Here is a 22,871-nt window from a genome sequence, read left to right as displayed (position 1 = left end):
GCAAGCAGTGCTGTGGATACATCAGGGTACCAGGTCTGGCTGTGGCAGCTGCTGGCACAGAAAATGGAATTTGAGCCTGGAGAAGGCGGTTTTGGATCCTGGGACCCACTTTATGGGCTGTGGGGTCTAGGGAATATCAGCCTCAGAGGCCTCATCTATAACGTGGGCATCATGCTGGAACCCACCTCCTGGGGATGCTGCAGGAAGCAGGATTGGAACTCAGGCCTGCCTAACCCCACAGCCTCCAGATCCCCAGGTATGATGCCTCCTTTGGGTGCTCCCTGCTGGGACTGCCCATCCACCCACCTCTCCCACCACTGGCCCAGGTGCAAGCACAGCTCCGTGGCCGAGTGAGTGTCCCATTGGCAGATGTGACCCACCTGCAATGTCTAGTCTGACAGCCAGAGGCCCCGGCTAGAGGCAGGCACCCTGCAATGTGCAGGGAACGCTGGCTTCCCGCTCTGCCACACACTAGCTGTGGCGCCTTGGGCACGTCACCTTTCTTCTCTGAGCCTCTATTTTCCCTTCTATAAAATGGGTAGGTAGTCACAATCAGCTCCTATATACCTTGTACTGCAGTAAAAAGTAGATGTTATAGCCCTAGCCGGTTTGGCACCTTGGATAGAGTGTCACCCTGTGGACTGAAGGATCCCGGGTTCGATTCTGGTCAAGGGCACGTACCTTGGTTGCAGGCTCGATCCCCGGCCACCAATCAATGTCTCTCTTACATCGATGTTTCTCTCTCTCTCTCCCCCTCCCTTCCACTCTCTCTAGAAATCAATGGAAAAATATCCTCAGGTGAGGATTAACAACAACAACAACAAAAGTAGATGTTATACAATCAGAAAAGCTCATGCCACGCAGGCAGGCAGCTAATATGTCTCATACTCTGGAGCAGGATGTTTGGTTCAAACGCTGGCTCTGCCGCTAGCCGCTCATCCTGTCTGAGCTGCTGCTTCTGTAAAGTGGGAATAAGAACGGCTGAGAGCTGCCGTGAGAATGAGATGAGGGAGTAGCAGCACCTGTCACACAGCTGTCTCTGTGAGCTATTCCACGTCAAGTGCAGGGCAAGGCGCCCAGCACACAGACAGCTCCCATGTGGGTGACCCAGCTGGGGGAGGCCTGCCCCACGCCAGGCTGGTCTTTGCATGTGTAGCCCGGGCTGTGACCTGTTGCCTAAAATCTTGAAACCTCCCCCTGTTCTAGCCTGAGCCTCTCTGAGAGCCCAGCTGGGCCTAGTTAGGCAAGATTGGCTGCACCCGGGTGTTCACGGCCCCAGGCAGGGGGGGGCTACGGACATGAGGACCCAGACCTATGACCCCACCTCCAGGCGTCCTGAGCCCTCTGCCCTCCCTGGGAAACTGACGGAGCCAGCCTGCCACTGATTCTGGCACCGACACCCAAGGGGTCAAGGGGCAGATCCAGGGCAGAGGAGGGGCTGAGAGTGCCAGCCTCGGACCTGAGTGGGGAGGGGCTCGCCCCTGAGCACAAACCGCAGGTGCTGACTCATGGCCTCCACTGCGCAGTACAAAGGAACCAGCCAGGGGCTTCCTGCAGCCGCAGGGACGAGCTGGCCGGATCATGGCCCAGGGGACGGTGATCCACGTGACCCCAGAGCAGCCCACCTACGCCGTATGTGTGCTGGGCACCAAGCCCCAGCTGGATGTCTGCGGGTGAGCAGGGGACATCCTGGGGGCGGGGAGCAGGTCCACTGATGCTGGATGAACAGGTTCTGCTGACACGGGCTGTGCGCTTGGCTCGGGCTCCAGCCTCAGTAGCTGTTGCCAGGGGAGAAGCTGGAAAGGGAAGACCTGAGTGGCTCTGGGAGGTGCCCAGACTCAGGGCAGTGGGGTCTTTGCCGCGTACAAGTGGGAGTTCCCTGGGGGCCTCACCACAAAGAAAGTATTATCACTGAGGCAATAGAAGTTCAGAGAGAGTTTGTGATTTGCCTGAGATCACACAGCACGTGTGCCCGGAAGTAAGGCTAGACCCTGGACTTCATGACCCAGACCTGGTTCATGGTTGCAGCCAAGCCTCCCTCCATGGGTGCCTAACAGCATGGGTGTGATGAGACAGGCTCGGCCGTGGGAAAGGCTGAGGTGGGAAACCTGGCCCTGCTGTTGGCTAGCTGGGTGGCTTTGGGCTTCTGAGCCTCGGTTTCCTTGTCTGTGAAATGGGAATAATACCCACTTCATAGGGCGGTAAAAGATATTAAATGTGAAAAACCATGAAAATGTTAAGTTCTTAGCACAGTGTGGGGCATACCCCTGGTAGTTGCTCATTCCTTCACCCATTCATTCAACAAATACCAACTGAGTACCTACTATGTGCTAAGCCTTGGGTCAAGATCTAGTTAAATCAAATGGTCCAGGAACACTCTTGGAGGGTGTGCATCGAATGGTCGGCGTCATTGTTGTTGTTAGTAATAATACTGGCAGCCCTGGTTTCCTCCCTCCCAGGCTGGTCCTAGAATGGCACCTGCAGGAATTTCTGGGGTATTTCTTTGAAAGTGTCACTTGCCTGGACCCGGGCAGCGGGAGAACAGCAGTAACTGCTAAGGTGGCTTCCCAGGAGGGGAGGCAGGAGACCGAGGGTGAGGAGGAAAGGAAAAAGAGAGCCTCGTGTCATCCGAGGTTCCTCCTTCAGGGAGACAGTGAGCCTGCCACTCAGCTCCCCGAAGGTCTCCCAGACTAACGGCTACATTCACATCACGCTCCCCACACAGAGCTCATTCCATAGCCCTATGAGGTAGGCAATGCTGTTATTCCCACTTTACAGAAGGAGAAACTGAGGCCCTGAGAGCCACACAGCTATAGGTGAGGATTCAAACCCAGGCAGCCTGGGTCCCCGACCTTCCTCTCTCCACTTCGGTCCCTGGACCAGCCTTCCCATCACTTCTAACCTGCCCTGCACAGCAGTCCCCAGCCAGCACCTTCGTCCCATCTGCACAGCCACCACCCTTACTGCGGCCTGAATTCTCTTCTTAAAACACAGCCGGGTTGACACCCCCTCCCACCCCCCCGGCAGCAGCATGCACCCTTGAGCCCCTCCCAGCACAGCACATGCCTCCACACCCTGCTCGAGCCGTGCCCCCTGCCACTGGGCTCAGACCCCCAGGGTTAGAAAGAGGCGGGACAGACCACTTGGGTGTGGGTGCCTATTCCAGAGCTGCTTTCACCTCTGCTGGTGATTTTCATTCTCTGTTGGGAAAGTACTTTCCCCGGAACAGGAAATACATGGATTACATGCAAACAAAATCCCTGGAAACCTGTTGAGGCACTTTCTGTGATGCTTGTGGCTGGCGTCAGGGCTGTATCATGACCCCAGGGACTAGCGCCAGCCCTTCCATCGGGATTTCTAATCCTCCCAGAAGCCCTGCAAGGTGAACCCTCTCATCGTGCCCATTTTAGAGATGAGTAATCTGAGGCTTCAAGAGATAAAAAAACATCTACCTGGCAGGAGATTTGAACCCAGGCCTGTCTGATCCTAAACCCACCTGCCTCTCCAGCACACACTGCCTCTGAGCGCTGCGGGGTCGGCCTCGCTGGGCACGGCTGCCTGGTTGGTGGAATTCATGCAGCTTCCGAGGGGCTTGGGAAAGGCCCAGAATGGGTGCGGGGTCCAGGAGGCCCAACCACGGTGGGTGTTCTGAAGCTGCCAGCGATGGGCTTCTCCTCTTCCTCCCAGGGTCTCCTTTTCAAGAGGAGACCATGCAGTGGGACAGCGAGGAGCATGAGCAAGCCTGTTAGTGTCTCAGAGCCTCAGTTTACCCATCTGTAAAATGGGAGACTCAACACCCACCTTGCTGGGTTGTGGCGAGAGTTCAATTATAAAATGCAGGCCGGGTGTCCGGCCGAGTGGTCCCCCTTTGCTAGAAGAGTCGCGTGAGCCCCTGCATGTGTGAGTGTCACAGACCCACGGGAGGTCATGGGTAAGGAAATGCTGGGTGCGGGAGCCGGAGAAATGATGTCACTCGTGCGGGCTCAGGTTCTCAGTGCCGCCTCCACAGAGGCTCCTGGACGTTACAAGAAGAGTCAGCTCTGAGTTGTCTTGTATTAACACACGTGGGCGCCCCTACACAGAGACACAGTGAAACCCACATGCCTCTGAGACTGCCTTGTTGTTAGGAAGCCAGCCCCCCATCTCCTGAGAGAGCAGGGAGTTCGCCGAAGGGGAATGAGAGAAGCCCTGCGGCAGAAGTGCGGGAAGGGAGGGTGTGCGGCTTCCGATTGCTGTTGTAAGAGGTTACCACAGATCTAGTTGCTTAAAATGCTGTCTCTGAATAAAACTGAAAAAAACAAAAGACAAAAAACAAATGTATGATCTTCCAGTTTGGGAGGCCAGAAGTTCAAAAATGGGTCTCACGGGGCTAAAATTCACGGAGCTAAAGTCAGCGTGTCCGCAGGGCTGTGTGCCTTTGTGGAGGCGGAGAGAACCACTCCTTCCTTCTGCAGCTCCTGGAGGTCACCTGCATCCTCGGCTCATGGCCCCTTCTAACAGTTGCATCACCCATTTCCTCTCGCTCTGCCCCGCCCACCCCCTCTTCTAAAGACCCTTGTGGTTACACTGGTCCCCCCCAAATAATCCAGCATATTCTCCCCATCTCCAGATCCTTAATCACATCCGCAAGTCCTCTCTTCCATGTGAGATGACATATGCGTGGGTTCTGGGGATTGATATGTAGTCGTCTTCGGGGCACTGTGATTCTCCTGCAGAGAGAAATCTCACCTGGAGGAAGAAACCCCGCTGCATTGGAGTGACGGGGAAGGATTCGGTGGTGCGGGTCCCACTGAGATGGGTCTTTGGGCTGGATTAGTGACTCCTTAGACTGTGATGAAAGAATATGCTACCTACACCATATGTTACCTGTCCTTTCATATTTGTTAAATGAAATAAATTTGTTATGGCGAATTACATGGATATATATATATATATATATATATATATATATATATATTGCATTTATTATTATTTTTTTATTGATTTTGCATTTATTATTATTTTTTTATTGATTTCAGAGAGGAAGGGAGAGAGATAGAGAGATAAAAACATCAATGATGAGAGAGAATCATTGATTGGCTGCCTCCTGCACGCTCCCTACTGGGGATCGAGCCCACAGCCCCGGCATGTGCCCTTGGCCAGAATCGAACCTGGAACCCTTCGGTCTGCAGGCCAACGCTCTATCCACTGAGCCAAACTGGCTAGGGCGGTTATATATATTTTTAGTGATCCATGTGTGCTTTGCTTGGGAAAGTGTATATTCACTAGTTGTGGGGTCAGAATTCTATATATGTCTCCTAAATCAAGTTTGTTACTTGTGTCCCTTTTTTGTCTGCTTAATCTATTGTTAATTGAGAAAGGGGAGTTGAAATCTTCAACCATGATGGTGAATTTGTCAACTTCTCCCTGTATTTCTACCAAGGCTTACTTTATAAATCTACTGAGCTATATTAGGTACATACAAGTTTAGAATATCTTCTAGGTGAGTTGAACCTCATTCTTTGGTTGAGATCTTCCTATTGCTAACAGTGCATTGTTTGTCTGGTATTAATATGCCCATCCCAGCTCTCTTTTGGTTAGTATTGGATTAATGTACTTCATCTTTTCTGGATCCTTATATTTTAGGGGTGTCTCTTATAAATAGCATATAGCTATTGTTTCTTTATCTAATCCCAAACTCTCTTTTAACATTAAACCATTTTCATTTATTTTGAATATATGTATGGATATGTTTTTAATATTTTTATTAATTTTCAGAGAGAGGAAGGGAGAGGGAGAGATAGAAGCATCAATGATGAGAGAGAATCATTGATCAGCTGCTTCCTGCATGCCCCCTACTAGGGACTGAGCCTGTATGTGCCCTGACCAGGAATCAAATCATGACCTCCTGGTTCAAGGGTCAACATTCAACCACTGAGCTACACCAGCCAAGTTGGATATGTTTTTACCATTATTTTTATTTGTCTATTTCCCCCCCCCCATGTTATCTTTTGCTTTTTTATTTCCTTTTTGAATGGAATTTTTCTGTTCTTTTTTATTATTGTATTTTCTGCATGTGTAGAATTTTATGAACTCTATTCCTACTATTTAAATTTAATCATAAAATTTTAACTCTATAAAATCTAGAATTAAACACTGTTAATGCCACAATTTTGATATTTAAAAAAAAATTTTTTATTGACTTGAGAGAGAAAGACCTCCCACACAAACCCCGACCAGGGATCAAACCCACAACCTGGTATGTGCCCTGACCAGGAATTGAACCAGTGACCTTTCGGTGCATGGGACAATGCTCAACCAACTGAACCACACCAGCCTGGGCTACCATTTTGATATTTGAAAACCGTTTTTATACAGACAAACTGTATACTTACCATTTTATTTGCTCACCATTCTTTCTTGCCTGTCAGACCATGCTTCTGGCCTCCAATATCTTCTTCTTAAAGTATTTAGAAATTGGTTTGGTGAAAGTGTGCTGGTTTTAAAATATCAGTTCCTCTTCACCTGAAAATGCCTTTGTTAAAATATAATTTGGTCATGTACACAATTCTAAGCTGATAGTTATTTTTTCAATATATTTCGAAGATATTATTCAGTGGTCTGCTGGACTTCATTGTTGCTATGGGGAAGTTTGCTCTCAGTCTGATTGTTATTCCTTCATAGGCGATCTGGCTTCTCTTTCTGGATACCTTTAAGATCTTCTCTTTGTCTTTGGTGTTCTTCAGTGTAACTACTGAGTTGTGTATGTGTGCAGAGAAGGGAGTCCTTGGAGATTTTCCTGACTTCTCATGATCACAGCCATGTTCTAAAAAATTATATTTTAGCCAGATCCAGTTGTGAGTACTGGCCTGCCATCATTCCAGAAGCAGAAGTCTGTCTGATTCTTTGCTTGGGCACAACCCTTTGTGTGTTTGTGGAGAGTAAACCTCCGGGGGTGCACACTGCTCCGTGCACACATCCGTGTGTGTCTTTGCTGTGCACATCTCTCTGCAATTTCCCTAGTTCCAGTGCACGCCCGCTGGACCAGGGGACTCGTTTTGTTTCTCATGACCTCCTGACAACCTCCCACGGTCAGGGTCAGGCCGGCTGCTCTCTGGTGTGGACACTCTTTGGGGAAAGGAAAACTGCTGGGAGAGCTGTGGTGGCCAGACTGACCCTGCCTCTCTGTCCTCCCTGTCTGTGCCTCTCACAGCTCTGCCCCCACGGGCTGCACCTTCTTCAGCATCAACGCCTCCCCAGGGGTGGTGGTGGATGTTGCCCACAGCCCTCCAGCCAAGAAGAATCCCACAGGTTCCTCCAAGTGGCCCCTGGACCCCGGGCTGGAGGTGAGCCTGAGGATGAGGGCTGCCAGCAGCAGCATGGGCGACCAGAAGGTGAGTGCGGCCGCTGTGGGGCGGGCTGTGCGGGAGGAGGCCAGCAGGTCTGAGCAGGTCAGCTCCCCACAGTCTGCCCTCATCGACCCAGAGCCCAGCCTGGGCGGGCTTCCATCTCTCTGAAAAAGCGCATGATGGCTCATGCCAGCCATGGCGTCCTCACAGACAAGATAGGGATGCCAGGGGTTATTGATAGGCCAGGGTTCTGATGAGATTCACTTATTCAGCAAATGTTTCGTAGTCACCTCCTCTGTACCAAGCACTGCCAGGCACTGGAGATACAGAAATAAACAAGACGGGGGAGGCTGCCGCCTTCACGGAGCTTACAACCTAGGGGTGAGGGTATCGGATACTGTATAGGTTAGCAATTATAGATGGTGGTGAGCGCTATGAAGCCCGCAGCCAGGCAGCCCCAGGAAACGCTGGTCCATGCCCGTGTATTTCGTTTCCTGTGGCTGCTGTACCACAAACTGGTGGCTTAGAACAACAGAACCGTATCCTCTCGCCGTGCTGGAGGACAGACATCAGACATCCAGGCGTCGCCAGGCCACGCTCCCTCTGGAGGACCTCAGGGAGAATCGTTGCTTTGCCTCTTCTGGCGTCTGGTGGCTGCTGGCACTCCACTCTCGGCCTCTGTGGTCACACTGCCTCCTCGTCGGTCTGTCACACCTGCCCGTTTCTCTCTCATCACTGCATCTAAGGCCTCCCCCAGCCAGCCAGGATGATCTCACCCCCAGGTCCTTAATTACATCTGCAAAGATCTTTTCTCCAAATAAAGTCACACTTAACCGGTTCCAGGGATTAGGATGTGGACGTATCTTTTGAGGCACCACCATTTACCACTGCACCCTCATTGGCTGTAGATGGGCTCAACAAGACCCTCTGGGGTTCCCACGGAGGGCTGGGCCAAGGGCCATTTGTTCTCCCAGCAGGACAGGCCTGGCAGGCTCCCCACTGGGGCAGAGAGTTGCTGTCTGCTGTAGGAGCAGAGAGCTTGGGTAACAAAGCAAGTTGGGGAGGGTGCAATCAGGGGAAACTTCCTGGAGGAAGAGGCAAGCTGAAGAATGGTCTGAGTGACCCACCAGAGAGAAGGAAAGAAGAGTGAGAGCTCTACATAGGGGATGTGACCTGTGTGCTCACTCTGGGTGAGGAGAGGGTGAGACTCATGTTGTGGAAACTGGGAAAGATCTGGATGGCGAGAAGGGAGAGTGGAAAGGAAGGGACGGGGAGAGAGACAGAAAGCCAGTATTAAAGGGTTTCCATCAGGGACATCTCTGTGAAGGCAACAGGAAGCCAAGGAAAACGTGTCATCCAGGGAGTAGCAAGGGTGCATTTGTGTGTTCGAACAACCCCACTGGCTATAATGAGTAGATTGGATGCAGGCAGTAGACTAGAGGCTGACGCCGTGGTCCAGACATGAGGTGACAGAGGCTGTGACATTTCCCTGGATCCCCACCGTCTACAGGACAGATCCTTCCTCTAGTGGCAGCTCCTTGGTTTGGCTTTGGGAAACTGCCCTCCGCCATTTAGCTTGGGAGTGTCCATCCTGATGCTCCGCCCTCCTCAGGCTTGGCCGAGCCAATCAGATGCATTTGTCCTGGATTTTGGACTTTGGGCAGTGGGGGCCGGTGTTTCTTACTCAGGTCGGCACCTGCCCTGAAGAGACCACACCCATCCACAGCGCCTGCTCCCAGACCCTCGGGGAGCTGGGCTACGGCCAGGTCTGGCTCTCCGGGTCTCCTCCACCTCTCTGCTTGCAGAGCCAGTTTCCGTGGCTTATCACCCGCGCTGTCCCTCTCACGCCTCTTCCACCACGTCTCCAGCTGCTCAATAGAAGATCTACCTCAATATGTACCTCCCTGTCACACCCTGGCAGCGTGAGCCCCCCCACTTCTGGGCTCCCATAGGACCCCCGTCTCTGCATTTGAGTGTGTTGCTACCCCTCCACTCCCACCAGCTAGGGTGCTCCTTAGGGCTGAGACCACTTCTTCCCCATCCTGGTCTCCTCAGCATCCTGCCCTGATCAGGCACACAGCAAGCGGCAGTTCGTGTTTGTTGAATGACTAAGAGACGTCATGAGTGGTTTCCCGCTGTCCTATAGGTTCAGATTTCATACTACGGACCCCAGACCAACCCAGTCCACGCGCTGCTCTACCTCACCGGGGTGGGTAAGTGACCGGGACCCCTCCCCCTCCCACAGGAGCTTACTCAGACTGAGCAGGGAAAAGGCACAGCTTCTAGCCGGGCACATAGCTGGTGGCTCACAAATGCTCCCTCCTCAGTCCGGGAGCCACAGAAGGTACAACTGGGGAGAGAGGGCGTTGCAGGAAGCTTCAACTTCTTAATATTTCGTTTCTCAACTTAGGAGATGTTGCACAGATTTTCAGTATTTGAGTCTCTTATCTTTTTGACACTTCAACTACTCATTTTTCTAAATGTAGATGACGACATTGTCTTATGCAGTAATATACACCAGTGTTCCTGAAATGCCATTGTTGGCATCTCATTATATTTGCCATATCAATGATCTACCTAGACTCCTATTTATTTAATATTCTTCTTTAAATAAAGTATATTTCTAAATCTTGAACAGTAACATAATGACATTATTATTCTTTAAATGTGCATGAAATGTATGGACTGTATCTGAAACCTTCAGGTTTCATTTCATTAATGAATTTCATTCATTATTACACATTTATTTCATGGATACACATGTTAATAATAATGATGATAATGATAAAGCACTAGCTCTATAAACCAGGCACTGTGTTAAGACTTTACATTTAAACCTTACAACAATCCAATGAGATTGTTACTATTATCCCATTTTGCGGATGAGAAAACTATTGCCCAAGGTCACTCAGCCGGTTCGTGAAGGAGCAGGGACGTCCTGGCCCCTAAGCACCTGCTGCCTGGCCGCACAGTAACACGTGGTTATGATAAAAGGCCATCTGGGTGGATCTCGCACTGTGAGCTCCCAGGTCGCTACATCACGGCTCCATGTCACTGAATGAATGAATGACAGTGCAGTCATGTGGTCTGACAAGGGAGGAAGAATTTAGAAACAGACATATGCTTTCACTTGGACAGAGACGGGTGTGTTTGGGGCCATGATTTGTTCCCAGGGGGTCACAAAAGAGCAGGTGGGGTTGGAGTGACCACTGCGTCCTCCACCCAAGGTCGCGGGGGACTGGAGTTGGGGCAGAGGCCTTGAGAGCCTGGCAAGGTGTCCTTGCGGGGGCTTCACACCAAGCACCCCCTTGGGGGGCTGGGAACTCTTGGGGAAACCCCTGAGGGCGGCCGCACAGGCAGGGTCTGGGTGGCATCACAGCTGTGGTGGGTGCCCCAAAGGAGAATACGTGTGGTCAGGGGCCCCAGCCCTGCTGTCCGGATTGCAGGCAGACTTCGCGCGCCCCGGCCTTTCCAAGGGTGTCTTTGAACCTGTGCCTCCTCTGAAGGGAGAGAGAGGCCTCGGTGCAGAGCAGCGGTTCTCAACCTGTGGGTTGCGACCCCTTTGGGGGTCAAACGACCCTTTCACAGGGGTCGCCTAAGACCATAGGAAAACACATATATAATTACATATTGTTTTTGTGATTAATCACTATGCTTTAATTATGTTCAATGTGTAACAATGAAAATACATCCTGCATATCAGATATTTACATTAGGATTCATAACAGTAGCAACATTACAGTTATGAAGTAGCAACGAAAATAATTTCATGGTTGGGGGTCACCACAACATGGGAACTGTATTAAAGGGTCGCGGCATTAGGAAGGTTGAGAACCACTGGTGTAGAGGGTCTCCTAGGGAAAGGAGTGTCCATGGGGGTCAGGCTGGGTGCCCCGACCCTGTACCCTCACCAACCCTCTCCTCTCACGTGGTGGATTTCAGAAATCACCTTGAGCGCGGACATCACCCGCACCGGCAAAGTGAAGCCCACCAAAGCCCGGAAGAACCAGGTACCTCAACCTTGACTGACAGGCAAAACGCTCCCTGCAGCTCCACTGGGTTCTCCTCTGGCGCCCCCTGGTGGTGGTGGGATGGCTGGCGGTCTGTCTCACATAATCCCGTGTTCACTGGAAGAACAAGAAAAAGAAGGGAATTTAAAACACCGTTATCACTTTGGTTCACGTATTTCCCACCTCTTCTACAAAGCTAGGTTTTTCACTGGCTGTGAATTCAGAGAATGTGTTGCCCCACAAACTGGAAACCAGAATCACTCAATGAATGTGCAGAAGAGAGGAAACTTTGCAGGCACGAAAGTCTTTAATGCCTGTTCAGGGAGAGTCCCATGATGCTGCCCTCATGGGGTGAAGGACAGAGAAAGGAAGAGCCGGCAGGGCAGGGGTGGGAAGGCGCAGGAATGTCTGTTACGGAAAGAGAGGGGTGGTGCCTGTAGGTGAGGGGAGTCGGGAGTCTTAAGTGGGGTGCATGGATAGACCCCAGGGTGGCCCCGAGGCCTCAGAGCTGCCTGATGCTGTGTTCCCATCAAGAGGAAATGACCCGTCAAAGGCTTAAGATCCCTTTGTTGGTTCCGTCCAAAGTGGGGGAAGAATTCCACCTCCGAGGGTGGAATCCATCTTGTCCCCACCCCACACGCAGTCATTCCCGGAGCTCCACCGCTCTCTCACCAACAAAAGACATCATGGCTACCGGCCCCCGCCCTGAGGGGCGGCCTAATGCGCTTTAATCTTCCGCAGACAGTCACTGGCTGCTAAGAATAGTGCCCATACTTGGGTGGGTGAGTCATTAAAAGTTCGCATAAGAGTAACTATTTAGATTAGAATCTTGGCACAGATACTCAGCTCAGTTTGGTTTGCCAATCCAACCGTTTCCAAAGGCTGTTAAAATGAATTGTACTGTCCTGGGCTCCTTGTTTAAAGTGGGTGGATTGCATTTTTGGTGAACTTGCTCATGACTTTCAGGGCAAAAATCCACTCTGGGGGACCAAAGAAGGAGCTAATGTGGGAGCAAGAGATGTGAAGGGTGCGAGGCCCTGAGATGCTGGGAACGGGTGGCTCTGCCTCCCCAGGAGTCGCAGGGACACACACGGGTTCTGAGGGTGCCCCGTCTCTGCTGGGTGTCCACAGAGCACCTGGACCTGGGGCCCCCGCGGGCAAGGCGCCATCCTGCTGGTGAACTGTGACAGGGACAACCCCCACACCTCTGCCATGGACTGCACAGATGACCGGGTGCCTGACGGAGCAGGTAAAGGCCCCCGAGAGCTATGGGAATAGAGCTTCGTCACTGAATGAAGCCCGTTGTCCCAAGCCTGTACCCGCCCTCAGAAATCGGGACTGTTGGGAGCAAGTTCTTGTTGGGGTGTCCACGGCCTAAGACAGTGATGGCGAACCTTTTGAGCTCGGCGTGTCACATTTTGAAAAACCCTAACTTAACTCTGGTGCCGTGTCACATACAGAAATTTTTTGATATTTGCAACCATAGTAAAACAAAGACTTATATTTTTGGTATTTATTTTATATATTTAAATGCCATTTAACAAAGAAAAATCAACCAAAAAAATGAGTTCGTGTGGCACCTCTGACACGCGTGTCATAGGTTCGCCATCACTGGTCTAGGAGAAGGAATGGACAAGGGTCCTGAGAGGGCAAGTGACCTGCCCAAGGCCACACAGCAGCCAGAGAGGAATCGGGAGCAACACTGCACTGAGCCCCAACGCCTCCTCCAGGCCCCGGTTTCCATGCCCCCCACATGCTACCCAACCCAAATTTCTGCTTTTGGGTCAAAACTGGGGCCCGAAATAATTCAAAAGGAAAGCCTGGCTACTTCCCCAAACTCAGGTCCGAGCAGCCCCGAGGCCCTGTGTGTGCGGTCCCGGCTCTGACAACTCAGAATTACGCATTCATTCGATCCTTTGACACAGGCTGAGAAGTCTGTACTGTCTTCCTCCCCACTTTACAGATGGGGAAACCGAGGCATGGGGGAGTTAAGCAATTTCCTCAAGGTCACACAGCTAGTAAGTCGCAGGCTCAGGATTCGAACCTGGGGATCCTGACACCAGGCCTGGTTTAGGGCACAGGGATGGTGATGGGGAAGGATCTCAGCCGGCACAGCTCTGAAGTGTGGCAGGCGGAAGCACATTGCCCACCTTCCCTGGAGAAGGGTGCTAAGGGGGTGGGACTGGCCAGCGAGGGGAGCGGCTATGGCCTTCCTGGGGAATTGGTAGGATAGCATAGGAACAGATGCATGCCCGGTGCCCGGCACACAGGCAGCCGGTACCTTTGTGGGCACTCCCAGGACCTGGGCGCTATCATGAGCCCGTCATGCAGATGACCTCAGCCTTCCCTCTGGGTGGGCACTACTCCTGTTTACCGATGAGGAAACAGGTGCCGAGAGCTGAAATAACTTCCCCTAAGCCCGCCCATCCCAGTGCCCGTGACTATTGTCAGCTCGGCTCTCCGCACGCCTTTGTGGGCCCTGATTCTGGGTGGTTCACAGACTTCGCTTCCCGCTCAGGCCCAGGGGACAACCCTTTCCACTTATTCATCCCATAAATAGTAGCCAGCCCCTGCTAGGCATTGTTCTAGGTGCTTCCAGGTTGTCTCGCTTCTGGGGGCTGGGGACAGAGCCGTGAGCAAGATACATAGGTTGCGGCTTTGCTGGGCTTACCGCCGAAGCTCATCCTAGTGGGATAAGAGCATCAGCTTTCATTCCAAAATAAAAAAACATCATTTAACTCCTGGAAAGGGCATAAAGCACATAAAGCCAGGTGGCATGGGAAAGGGTGTCCGCTGGTGGGGAGGGGAGGCCAGGGCTCCGGGGCCCGCGTCTCAGGCCACACCTTCTCGCCCCAGACGTGCAGGACATGTCCCTGGTGACGCTGAGCACGCGGACGCCCTGGGACTTCTTCTCCAAGCACCAGCTGGTGCTCCACGTGGCCAAGTCCGAGATGGACAGAGTCCGAGTGTTCCAAGCCGGCCGTGAGTTGTCCCGGGCCGGCATTTCCATGCTCCCTTCCCGCCCCCGCCCCGGGCACAGCCCCTTCCCACCCGCTTTGGCAAACATTTCCTGAGCACCTACTATGGGCCAGGTTCCAAGCCCCGAGGACAGAGTCGGGAGCAAGACGGACAGCGGCTCTGCCCACCCCCCTCCTAGAAGGGGTGCAGACAGAAAGCAGACAGACTGCAGTGATGTCTGGAGGCTGGGAGCTCTGAGAAGGACAGACTCCCCTCCCAAGGACTGTTGCCATCTGTCACCATCCTCTCTCTCTCTCTTTCTCTCTCTCTCTCTCTCTCTCTCTCTCTCTCTCACACACACACACACACACACACACACACACACACACACACGACTCTTGTTTAAGGAGATTCTGGCATCCACACTGACTGCGTGTGTTAGGTGATTGTTTGCTCTCCAACATCCGTCAGTAACTTCTCAGCAGCTCACGAGCACCTGCTGCTATGTGAGTGCCAGGCTCGGCTCTAGGCACAGGGGCGGGGAGCAAAGACCACAGCGAAGGCCCTGCCCTCAGGCCGCTTCCATCTCAGAGGGCTGGGGGAGACGCTGAGGAACATAATTAAGTAAACGGTGCCTCCGATGGCGTTAAATGCGACGGGGAAGAATGGAACAGGGAAAGGGACGAGGGTGAGAGTGGAGTCAGGAGGTTGGGGAGAGGAAGGTCAGGGAAGGTGTCCCCCCACAGAGTGTCATCTGAGCAGAAGGAGGTATGGGAACAGCCACATGCACACCCTGGGGAAGGACAGCCCAGGCAGAGGGAACTGTAAGTGCAAAGGTCCTGAGGCAGGAGCGTGCCTGGGGGCTGAGGGATGCCGGGGTGCCGGTGCATCTGGATGCAGTGTGCAAGGGGTAGGTGGTAGGTGAGGGTGGAGGAGAAGGGGCAGAGGGGCAAGCCGGATCAGGTAGGCGTGGGGTGGCTTTGGCTTCTCGCCTGCGGGAGCTGGGAGGTGCTATCAGAGTTTTGTGCAGGAGATGACGATTTTATTCACATTCTAGACCAACGTGACTCGGCTGACATTGGTTTGGCGACAAACCAAGTCCTTGCCTCTGCCAAGGCATCACCTCCTCCAGGTAGCTTTCCCTGGCCCTCTGGGCTTCCCTCCAGCACAGCACGTATTGCCCTCTGTGATGCTGACTGTCTTTGCTCCTCCCTACTCACCCAGCGACTGTGCACTCCCTGGAGACCAGGACAGGGACGGTCTTCTTGGTCTCCCCAGGTGTCAGCTTAGAGCAGGTGCTAGGAATGAATGAATGAATGAATGAATGAGTGAGTGAGTGAGTGAACGAACAATGAACGAACCATAATGTATATGTTGGAAGTGGCTCAGGCGCTCCCGTCACTCTATTCTTGGACCCCAGGCTGGGGTGGGGGGTTATGTTCCAGTTGGGGCTTTAGTCCCTTTCTCTTAAGGGGAGGCTTTGGCCAGATTTAGCTGTGAGGGGCCCTCAGGGGGGCATGCGGTGGCGACATGGACCTGAGCCTCCCCTGTTCTCTCCTAGGGGGCAAACAGCCCTCGGGGTACCAGGTGATCCTGGGGCCCCAGCAGCCCTCCCACCTCCTGGAGCTCCCGGGCGGCCAGCACAGCACAGACTTCTACGTGGAGGGCCTCACTTTCCCAGACGCCAACTTCCCGGGCCTCATTTTCCTCACCATCTCCCTGCTCAGCACGGCCAACCCGGTAGGCCAACGTGGAGGCAGAGGGGGCCCTGGGCGCAGGCAGTGGCCCAGCAGGGGAGGGGGTAGGTGGGGACCCTGGCTTCTGTGAGAACCCCTCCCCGGCCCCTCTCCCTGCAGGAGCTCCCCAAGACCCTGGTGTTCCAAGACAGCGTGGCTTTCCGTGTGGCCCCCTGGATCATGACCCCCAACACTCAGCCCCCGAAGGAGGTGTATGTGTGCAGGTGAGGGGCTCTGGGGTGGTGGGGGCGGGGCATAGATGCACCAGGGGGAGCCAGGGTCCAGGAGCCCGGGGTTCTGGCTGCAGGCCCCCATGTGCTGGCTGTGTGAAGGGGGAAGTGTAACCCCCAATGCACTGGCTGCGGGTCACGGCTTGTCTGGACCCGCTCAGAGGCAGGGAAGCTACTGCAGCTGTCTGTGTGGTGGCTGCCCTGCCCACATGCAGGCCGAGGGCTGCTTTTAGGTCCCGGGGGCCTGAGGAGTCTGCCAGACCTGCAGGAGGAGAGCCCTCGGCCCCTGAGTTGCTCAGAGTGTGGCCCTTAGACCTTCTGCCCCAGAAACCGCTGGGACTCGTTGAAAATGCTCATTCCTAGCCAACCTCTGAACAGTTGGGTCTTGTAACTGGGGATGGGCCACGGGCATTTAACAAGCTGCTCTGGGAAGCCTCAGCATCCAGTCCGCAGCCTAGGGGCCCCTCTTAAATATGCTGGGGTCTCGGGGTCCCTCCCTTCTCCTCTTCTGATTGCTTCAAGGGAGGAAGGGGTGAGAGTGTAACCTGGTCATCAGGACACAGGCTGGAAGCCAGAGAGGCCTGGGTTCAAATCCCAGTGCCATCCCTAGACGGCATGACCTTGAGCCTTGGCCTCCCCACTCGGTGGAAGGTGGCTTTTATCCTGGTGACTCTGATGGGCATGCAGCAGCCCAGTCAATGTCAATCAGATCCGTTGTCCAAGTCCCGTATGGCAGGACCCTCTAGTTCCTTTCATGGACTCTCACGGGGTTTAATGGGATGATATTTGCTAAGAGCAGAGAGACGGACGTCTCTTCAGGCTGCAGCATCTCCTGAGCACCCACTGTGCGCCTCCCCAGTTCTGGCCAGGCCCGAGCTCTTACTCCAGCTGAGGGGCCCTTCATGGGTGCAGCTTGCCCCCCAGAGCTGGCTGCTGGGTTCAGAACTCTAAGGTATTTCTTCTCTGCTCTTTCTAGGATATTTGATAACGAGGACTTTGTGAAGTCATTGACCGCTCTGGCCAAGAAAGCCAGGTGCAAGCTGACTGTGTGCCCCTTGGAGGAGAGCATGGAGGACCAGTGGATGCAGGTGCGTGGCCCTGTGGGGTGAGCAGAACAGGGGGCGTAGGATGAGTGACCCTTAGGCCAAGGGTCACTGGGGGACCCAGGCTCCAGGGGGCTCAGCCTAGAGCCTTGCTGGCCACCCTTCCTCAGATGGGCAGGGAGTTGGAACCTCTGGGGGTCCTGGCACAGGGGACTCGGGCAACTGATTTGATTGACATCGACTGGGCGGCTGCATGCCCATCCAAGTCACCAGGATGAAAGCCACCTTCTAGTTTAAACACTCTCAGACGACCTCCGGACACGAGTCCAAGCTTCTGGGCTCAGCCACCAGATCAGGCCACACCCCTGCTCCAGCACCTTCCATGGCTCCCATCCTCTCCTCCTCAGCCTGCCTCCAGGGTCCTCGCAATCTGGCTGTCCCCTGCCCCCGGTGCCAGTCTGCCACCACACAGGCGACACTGTGTCAGCTTTCTATTTCCATGCCAGGCATGCCCGTCATGCCCTGGGCTCCCTGAGGGCAGAGACCAAGTCTCCTTCACCTCAGCACCCCAGCCTGGCGTTGGGCAGTGCCAGTGGGCTGTTGGTGGGCTGAACTGAACTTCTTTTCTGTGCCCTTGCTTTGCCCCGAGGCTCTGCCGGTCCAAGCCTATAACCTGCCCCGCCCCCCACACACACACGCACACACCTCTGCCCACGCTGTTCCTCCTCTCCGACCACCCTCCCCATTCTCATCCCCATGTCCACATCATGCCTGCCCACTCCCAGCCTGAGAGCTCCCCCTCCGTAAATGTGCCCAGTCCCCCGTGGGAATTCAGCCCTCTTTCCACTCCCCCCCCACCCTCTAACACCCTCTCTTCCTCTCTGTCATTCCCTCTGTGATAAATCAGGTTGATCCATGTGAAACAGCTGACAGGCCTCCATTCTTGACCTCCAGGAATGGCAGTTTCATATGGGTCAGCTTAAGTGACTTCTGCCCAGTATCACATCTGTCTGCTAGAACACAGGCAGGATTTGCACCCGATTCATTCCTGATCCTCCCCTAACCTGTCCCCCTGGGGAGAAGGCCATTCCTACGCCCGCCCTACAGGCCTCGGCTCAGCAATGCTCCCCCCTGACCTGTCCCACCCTCGCAGCCCTTCCTCCGTGTTCCCATGGACCCCTCCCTCCCTTCCTATCACCTCCTAACCCGGGGTGGTGAGACCCTAGCCCCCTGGCTCTCACCTCCAGGACAGTGCCTGAGGCTTGCTCAGGATGGGTCCCCAGGACTCAGCGGGGCACCCCCCAGGAGTGGCGTGAAGGACACTCAGAATTTCACAACACGTTGGTGCAAACCCAGGACGATAAGCTCTGCTTTCTCAGAGCCCCTCCCCTGGGGTCCAGCATCCTGCATGAACTTGTCCTTGGCCGCCACGGGGAGAACGTGTGGAGGGTGCTCCCTGCCCCTCCCCGTGCTGGGTGCTAACACCCAGGCAGCCTGTGACCAGCCTCCCTCCGCTCGCTGTGCCCAGGATGAAATCGAGATCGGCTACATCCAAGCCCCGCACAAGGCGCTGCCCGTCGTCTTCGACTCTCCGAGGAACAGAGGCCTGAAGGAGTTCCCGGTCAAGTGCCTGCTGGTAGGTGCTGGTGGGGCACCAGCGGCTGAGACCCCTGCCTTGAGGCCTCCTTCTTCATTGCCTGTCTCCCTGCACCCCTTCTCCGGCTGAGTGTCCAGCTCCCACAGGTGCGATTCCTGCCCAAGCAGCGATCATGCAGGTGCACCGTGTTATCTATATATATAAAAGCTTAAGTGACCGTCCGACCATTCAACCGTCGACTGGTAGCTATGATGTGCAATGACCACCAGGGGGCAGATGCTCAATGCAGGAGATGCCGAGCGACAGCAACTTTGCAGAGTGCCCTCTCGTACTCTGGGACCCCTCAGGGGGTGTTGGACTGCCAGTTTCGGCCTGACCCCTGCAGGCCAGGCCGAGGGACCCCACCTGCTGGAGGGACCCCGCTCACTTTGCAGATGCCCTTTGAGCTCCGGTGCCACCCCCAGGTGCAGCCGGCCGGGGAGGGACCACGGGAGGTTGGCTCCAGGGTGTATCCAGTCCATCTCGCCCAGTCCTGCCCCACCAGCCACCTTCTAATTAATTTACTTTCAATGTGCATGAATCCGTGCACCGGGCCTCTAGTTTTGTTATAACCGAGTGGGATCCGGCTCTTTCTTTCCCAAAGCCCTTTCCAGCCATGAGCTCACCTCGTCCTCAGGATAATCCTGCTGAGGACGAAGTTCAGGCTTGGCATCCTCGTGCCAGGGAAGATGCTTTTGCTGCAAGGTGGGGTGGGGCCAGGGCCGGGGCCTTCCCCAGCAGCCAGCTGGAGGCTCTGTCTTGTGGGTGGAGTCTGGCCTGCGAGGGGCTCGACTGGGCTAGAGGGCGGGTTCAAGGTCAGAGTGGTCATTTCCCAGGTGTCACTTTATCAGCCAAAGACTTTACATGTGTCTGCGGGGTGGGGTGGGGGTGACATATTGTTAAATCAGATGCTGGCCAGCCTGGCGGGATTGTGCAAGCTCAGCTTCGAATGAGAACAGTTACATTTGCTGAGCATGCACTGACTCGTTTCATTCGTCTGACAACCTTTAGCGTAGATGCTATCCCTGGGCCCATTCTGTAGATGAAGAAACTGAGACTCCGAGAGGTAAAGCAGCTTCCCGAAGGTCATGCAGAGAGAGAAGGGAGACGTTGGAATTCACACCAGGCCATTCTGCTTCCGTGAGCCCTCTGAACCACCCGCCTCTGTGCTTTCCCGGGAGGAGCCCAGGCCGCACTCCGCCCCCACAGCCCCTTGACTCCAGGCGCCCAGGGAAATGGAGGAAGAGTGTGGGGTGCAAGGGTTGCTATGATGAATGGCTTTCCAAGGAGCACTCTGCACCCCAAGGAAGGGGAGGTGGCCCTGTCCAAATGGAGGCTTTGAAAGGAAACCTAACTTTAACTCAGTCACTGTCCGAGTCTCGCTTACTCTCCTGCGCCGAGCGGTGCGGTGCAGAGATGTTGTCAAGTTCACGGTGCCTCTCCGCACCGGAACCAGGTGCCCTGCGTGAGGCCCAGCCAGCTGCCGCTGAGACTCGGGCCCTGCTCCTGGTTTCAGTCCTACTCTGGTCCGTGGCTTTCCTTCCCAAGTGTGACAAAGGTCAGATTCTATGACTTCACAAGCCAAACCTCCAGAGTCCTGCCAGACAGACAGACCCCTCAGCACAGGAGACGGCCTCTCAGCCAAGCTCGTCTGCGATATTCGAACTCAGATCACTCAGGAATAGACTTGGAATGGCATTGAGACGCATCAACAGGCAGCTCACTGAGGGTCACTTTCCCTGTCGCTCACCTGGCCTCCTTCCTGTTCTTCAACTTGTTCTCACCTCGAGTGGCCTCTGCATATGCCATTCCCTCTGCCTGCAGTGCTCTCCCCAGTGTGTGTGTCTGGCTGCTCCTGAACCTCCAGGTCTCTGCTTCAGCGCCTCCTCCGGGAAGCCATCCTGACTGCTGTGAGGGAGAGGGCCACGGTGACCTTGGGCTTTGACCTCTGGGAGAGGCAGGCACCACCCCCTGAGAACAGTGGGAGCAACAGGGGACCTGAAGCAGCCACACACCACTCTGAGCTTAGCATCTTCTCTGCAAAGTGAAGAGAAAAGGGATATTTTGTGGATATTACGCCCTAGTTAACAAGCTGGGCTTACCAAGCAGCTGGCAGGCACTCAGGACCCAACGAATGCCCGTGCCTTTTCTTGCCCACCAGACCCAGTGAGCCTTCGACATTCCACAGTAATAATGGTGCCTGCGATGGACCCGCTGCTGACGGTTACCACAGTCCTCCCGGTGACCGCGCCAATCTTTAAACTCAGACCCCACCCTCTTCACCCAGGGGCTTGCTCTGACTCTTGGCCTGCGCTTCTCTCACCTCAGGGTCCAGATTTTGGCTACGTGACTCGAGGCCCCCAAACAGGGGGCGTTACCGACCTCGACTCCTTTGGGAACCTGGAAGTGAGCCCCCCGGTCACAGTTGGGAAGAAGAAGTACCCGCTGGGCAGGATTCTCATTGGGCACAGCATGTACCCCAGGTAAGGAGGGGAGGGCCGCCAGGGGTGGCCAGGACCCGGGGATGCCGGACAAAAGCAGAGGCCAGACAGGAAGCCTTTCCTACTTGCTCCCAACCCAAAAGGGCTCAACAAACTTTAGGGCATGTGAAAGGGATCACAGTGCAGGGCCAGGGTACGGGCTTGGGATCCCAACAGACCCAAGTTCGCCTTCCTGCACTACCATGTACACTCTTTAGGCCAGTGAATACTCACTAAGCACCTACTAGGTGCTTTCTGAGGCTAATCTCTGGTCCTATTTACCTTACTGACTCCCTGCCTCAGTTTCCCCAATTAAACTGGGATGAAAATTCCTCAATTCCTCAAATGTTAGAGGATATAATAAAAGCAGCCCGGGCTCCTGAATCCCTTTCCCGATGCCTTTGCCAAGCCCCCAGTACCGCGGGGACCTCCCGGCTGGCCCCTCCCCCTCCCCTAACGCTCCCTTCACCCTGTGTGGGCAGCGCCAAGAGCCAGGAGATGCACCAGGCCCTGCAGGACTTCCTCGCTGCCCAGCAGGTGCAGGCCCCTGTGAAACTCTACTCCGACTGGCTGTACGTGGGCCACGTGGACGAGTTCCTGAGCTTCGTTCCCGCGAACAAGGTGCAGTCTGAGGCCGCATGCTCCTTCCTGAGCCCCCAAACACAGCTCTGCACTCTGCCTTCCCTCCCCCCTAGGAGGGGGCATGGAGGAGGCGGCCAGCGGGTCCAAGCCTCACTCCCTGCACCCTCCGCAGAGCCCTCGTCCTTGGGAGCCCGTGGGCAAGGCTGACCTCTGACCCCAGTGTTTCTGCCTCCAGGGCTTCCGGCTGCTCCTGGCCAGCCCCAGGTCCTGCTACAAACTGTTCCAGGAGCAGCTGAAGGAGGGCCATGGGGAGGCTCTGCTGTTCGAGGGGGTCAAGAGTAAGTGGGCCATGCCTTGTTCTCCCATGTGGGCACCTTCCTCTGCCTTCACAGTGCCCCCCTATGGCCAGACGGAACCATTCAGGCATTGGCTAGCTTCTGAGCACCTACTGTGTGCCAAGCACTGTGCTAAGTGCTGGGGCTGCTGCGTGAACAGGGGCCTCGGGGTTCACAGTCCAGAGGAAATGAGTCAAGAAAACAGCTACCAAAAAAGGGAGCCGGGAGGAAAGGAACTTGGCCTGCCTTGGGGAGGAAGGAAGGAAGGAAGGAAAAAACCACCTCCACCAAAGGCCCTTTGCGGGGGGGGGGGGGGGGGCGCGGGGGGAGTGGTGGTGGTGGTCTTGAAGGAGATCAAGGAAGGCTTCCTGGAGGAGGCAAAGACCAAGCAAGAGCATGAGGGATGCACGTGAGTTGGCCAGGCATTTGGGGCGGTGGGGTGAGAGGAAGAGAGATATTCCAGACAGAGGGAATAGTGAATGCAAAGGCTCAGAGGCAGGGGACGCAACATGTGTTCACAGACCTGAAAAAAA

The 22,871-nt window shown here is 54.6% G+C and overlaps 1 protein-coding gene across 1 annotated transcript in view; it reads left to right on the top strand.

Moving 5' to 3' along the window:
• The first annotated feature begins 1,538 nt into the window (after window positions 1-1,538).
• PADI4 (peptidyl arginine deiminase 4) overlaps window positions 1,539-22,871 on the top strand; it is a 24,970-nt gene continuing 3,637 nt past the window's right edge. The window contains exons 1-13 of the mRNA XM_023745204.1: window positions 1,539-1,673; window positions 7,193-7,373; window positions 9,475-9,541; window positions 11,271-11,338; window positions 12,470-12,587; window positions 14,195-14,320; window positions 15,858-16,036; window positions 16,153-16,256; window positions 17,239-17,350; window positions 18,834-18,941; window positions 21,270-21,424; window positions 21,904-22,042; window positions 22,239-22,345. Coding sequence (XP_023600972.1) covers window positions 1,582-1,673; window positions 7,193-7,373; window positions 9,475-9,541; window positions 11,271-11,338; window positions 12,470-12,587; window positions 14,195-14,320; window positions 15,858-16,036; window positions 16,153-16,256; window positions 17,239-17,350; window positions 18,834-18,941; window positions 21,270-21,424; window positions 21,904-22,042; window positions 22,239-22,345 — 1,556 coding nt within the window. The 5' untranslated portion in view covers window positions 1,539-1,581. The remainder of the gene's footprint in view (window positions 1,674-7,192; window positions 7,374-9,474; window positions 9,542-11,270; window positions 11,339-12,469; window positions 12,588-14,194; window positions 14,321-15,857; window positions 16,037-16,152; window positions 16,257-17,238; window positions 17,351-18,833; window positions 18,942-21,269; window positions 21,425-21,903; window positions 22,043-22,238; window positions 22,346-22,871) is intronic.

The sequence above is a fragment of the Myotis lucifugus genome, unplaced genomic scaffold, assembly GCF_000147115.1.
Source record: "Myotis lucifugus unplaced genomic scaffold, Myoluc2.0 scaffold_523, whole genome shotgun sequence".
NCBI classification, from domain to species: domain Eukaryota; kingdom Metazoa; phylum Chordata; class Mammalia; order Chiroptera; family Vespertilionidae; genus Myotis; species Myotis lucifugus.
This window is presented reverse-complemented; position numbering and strand designations above follow the sequence as displayed.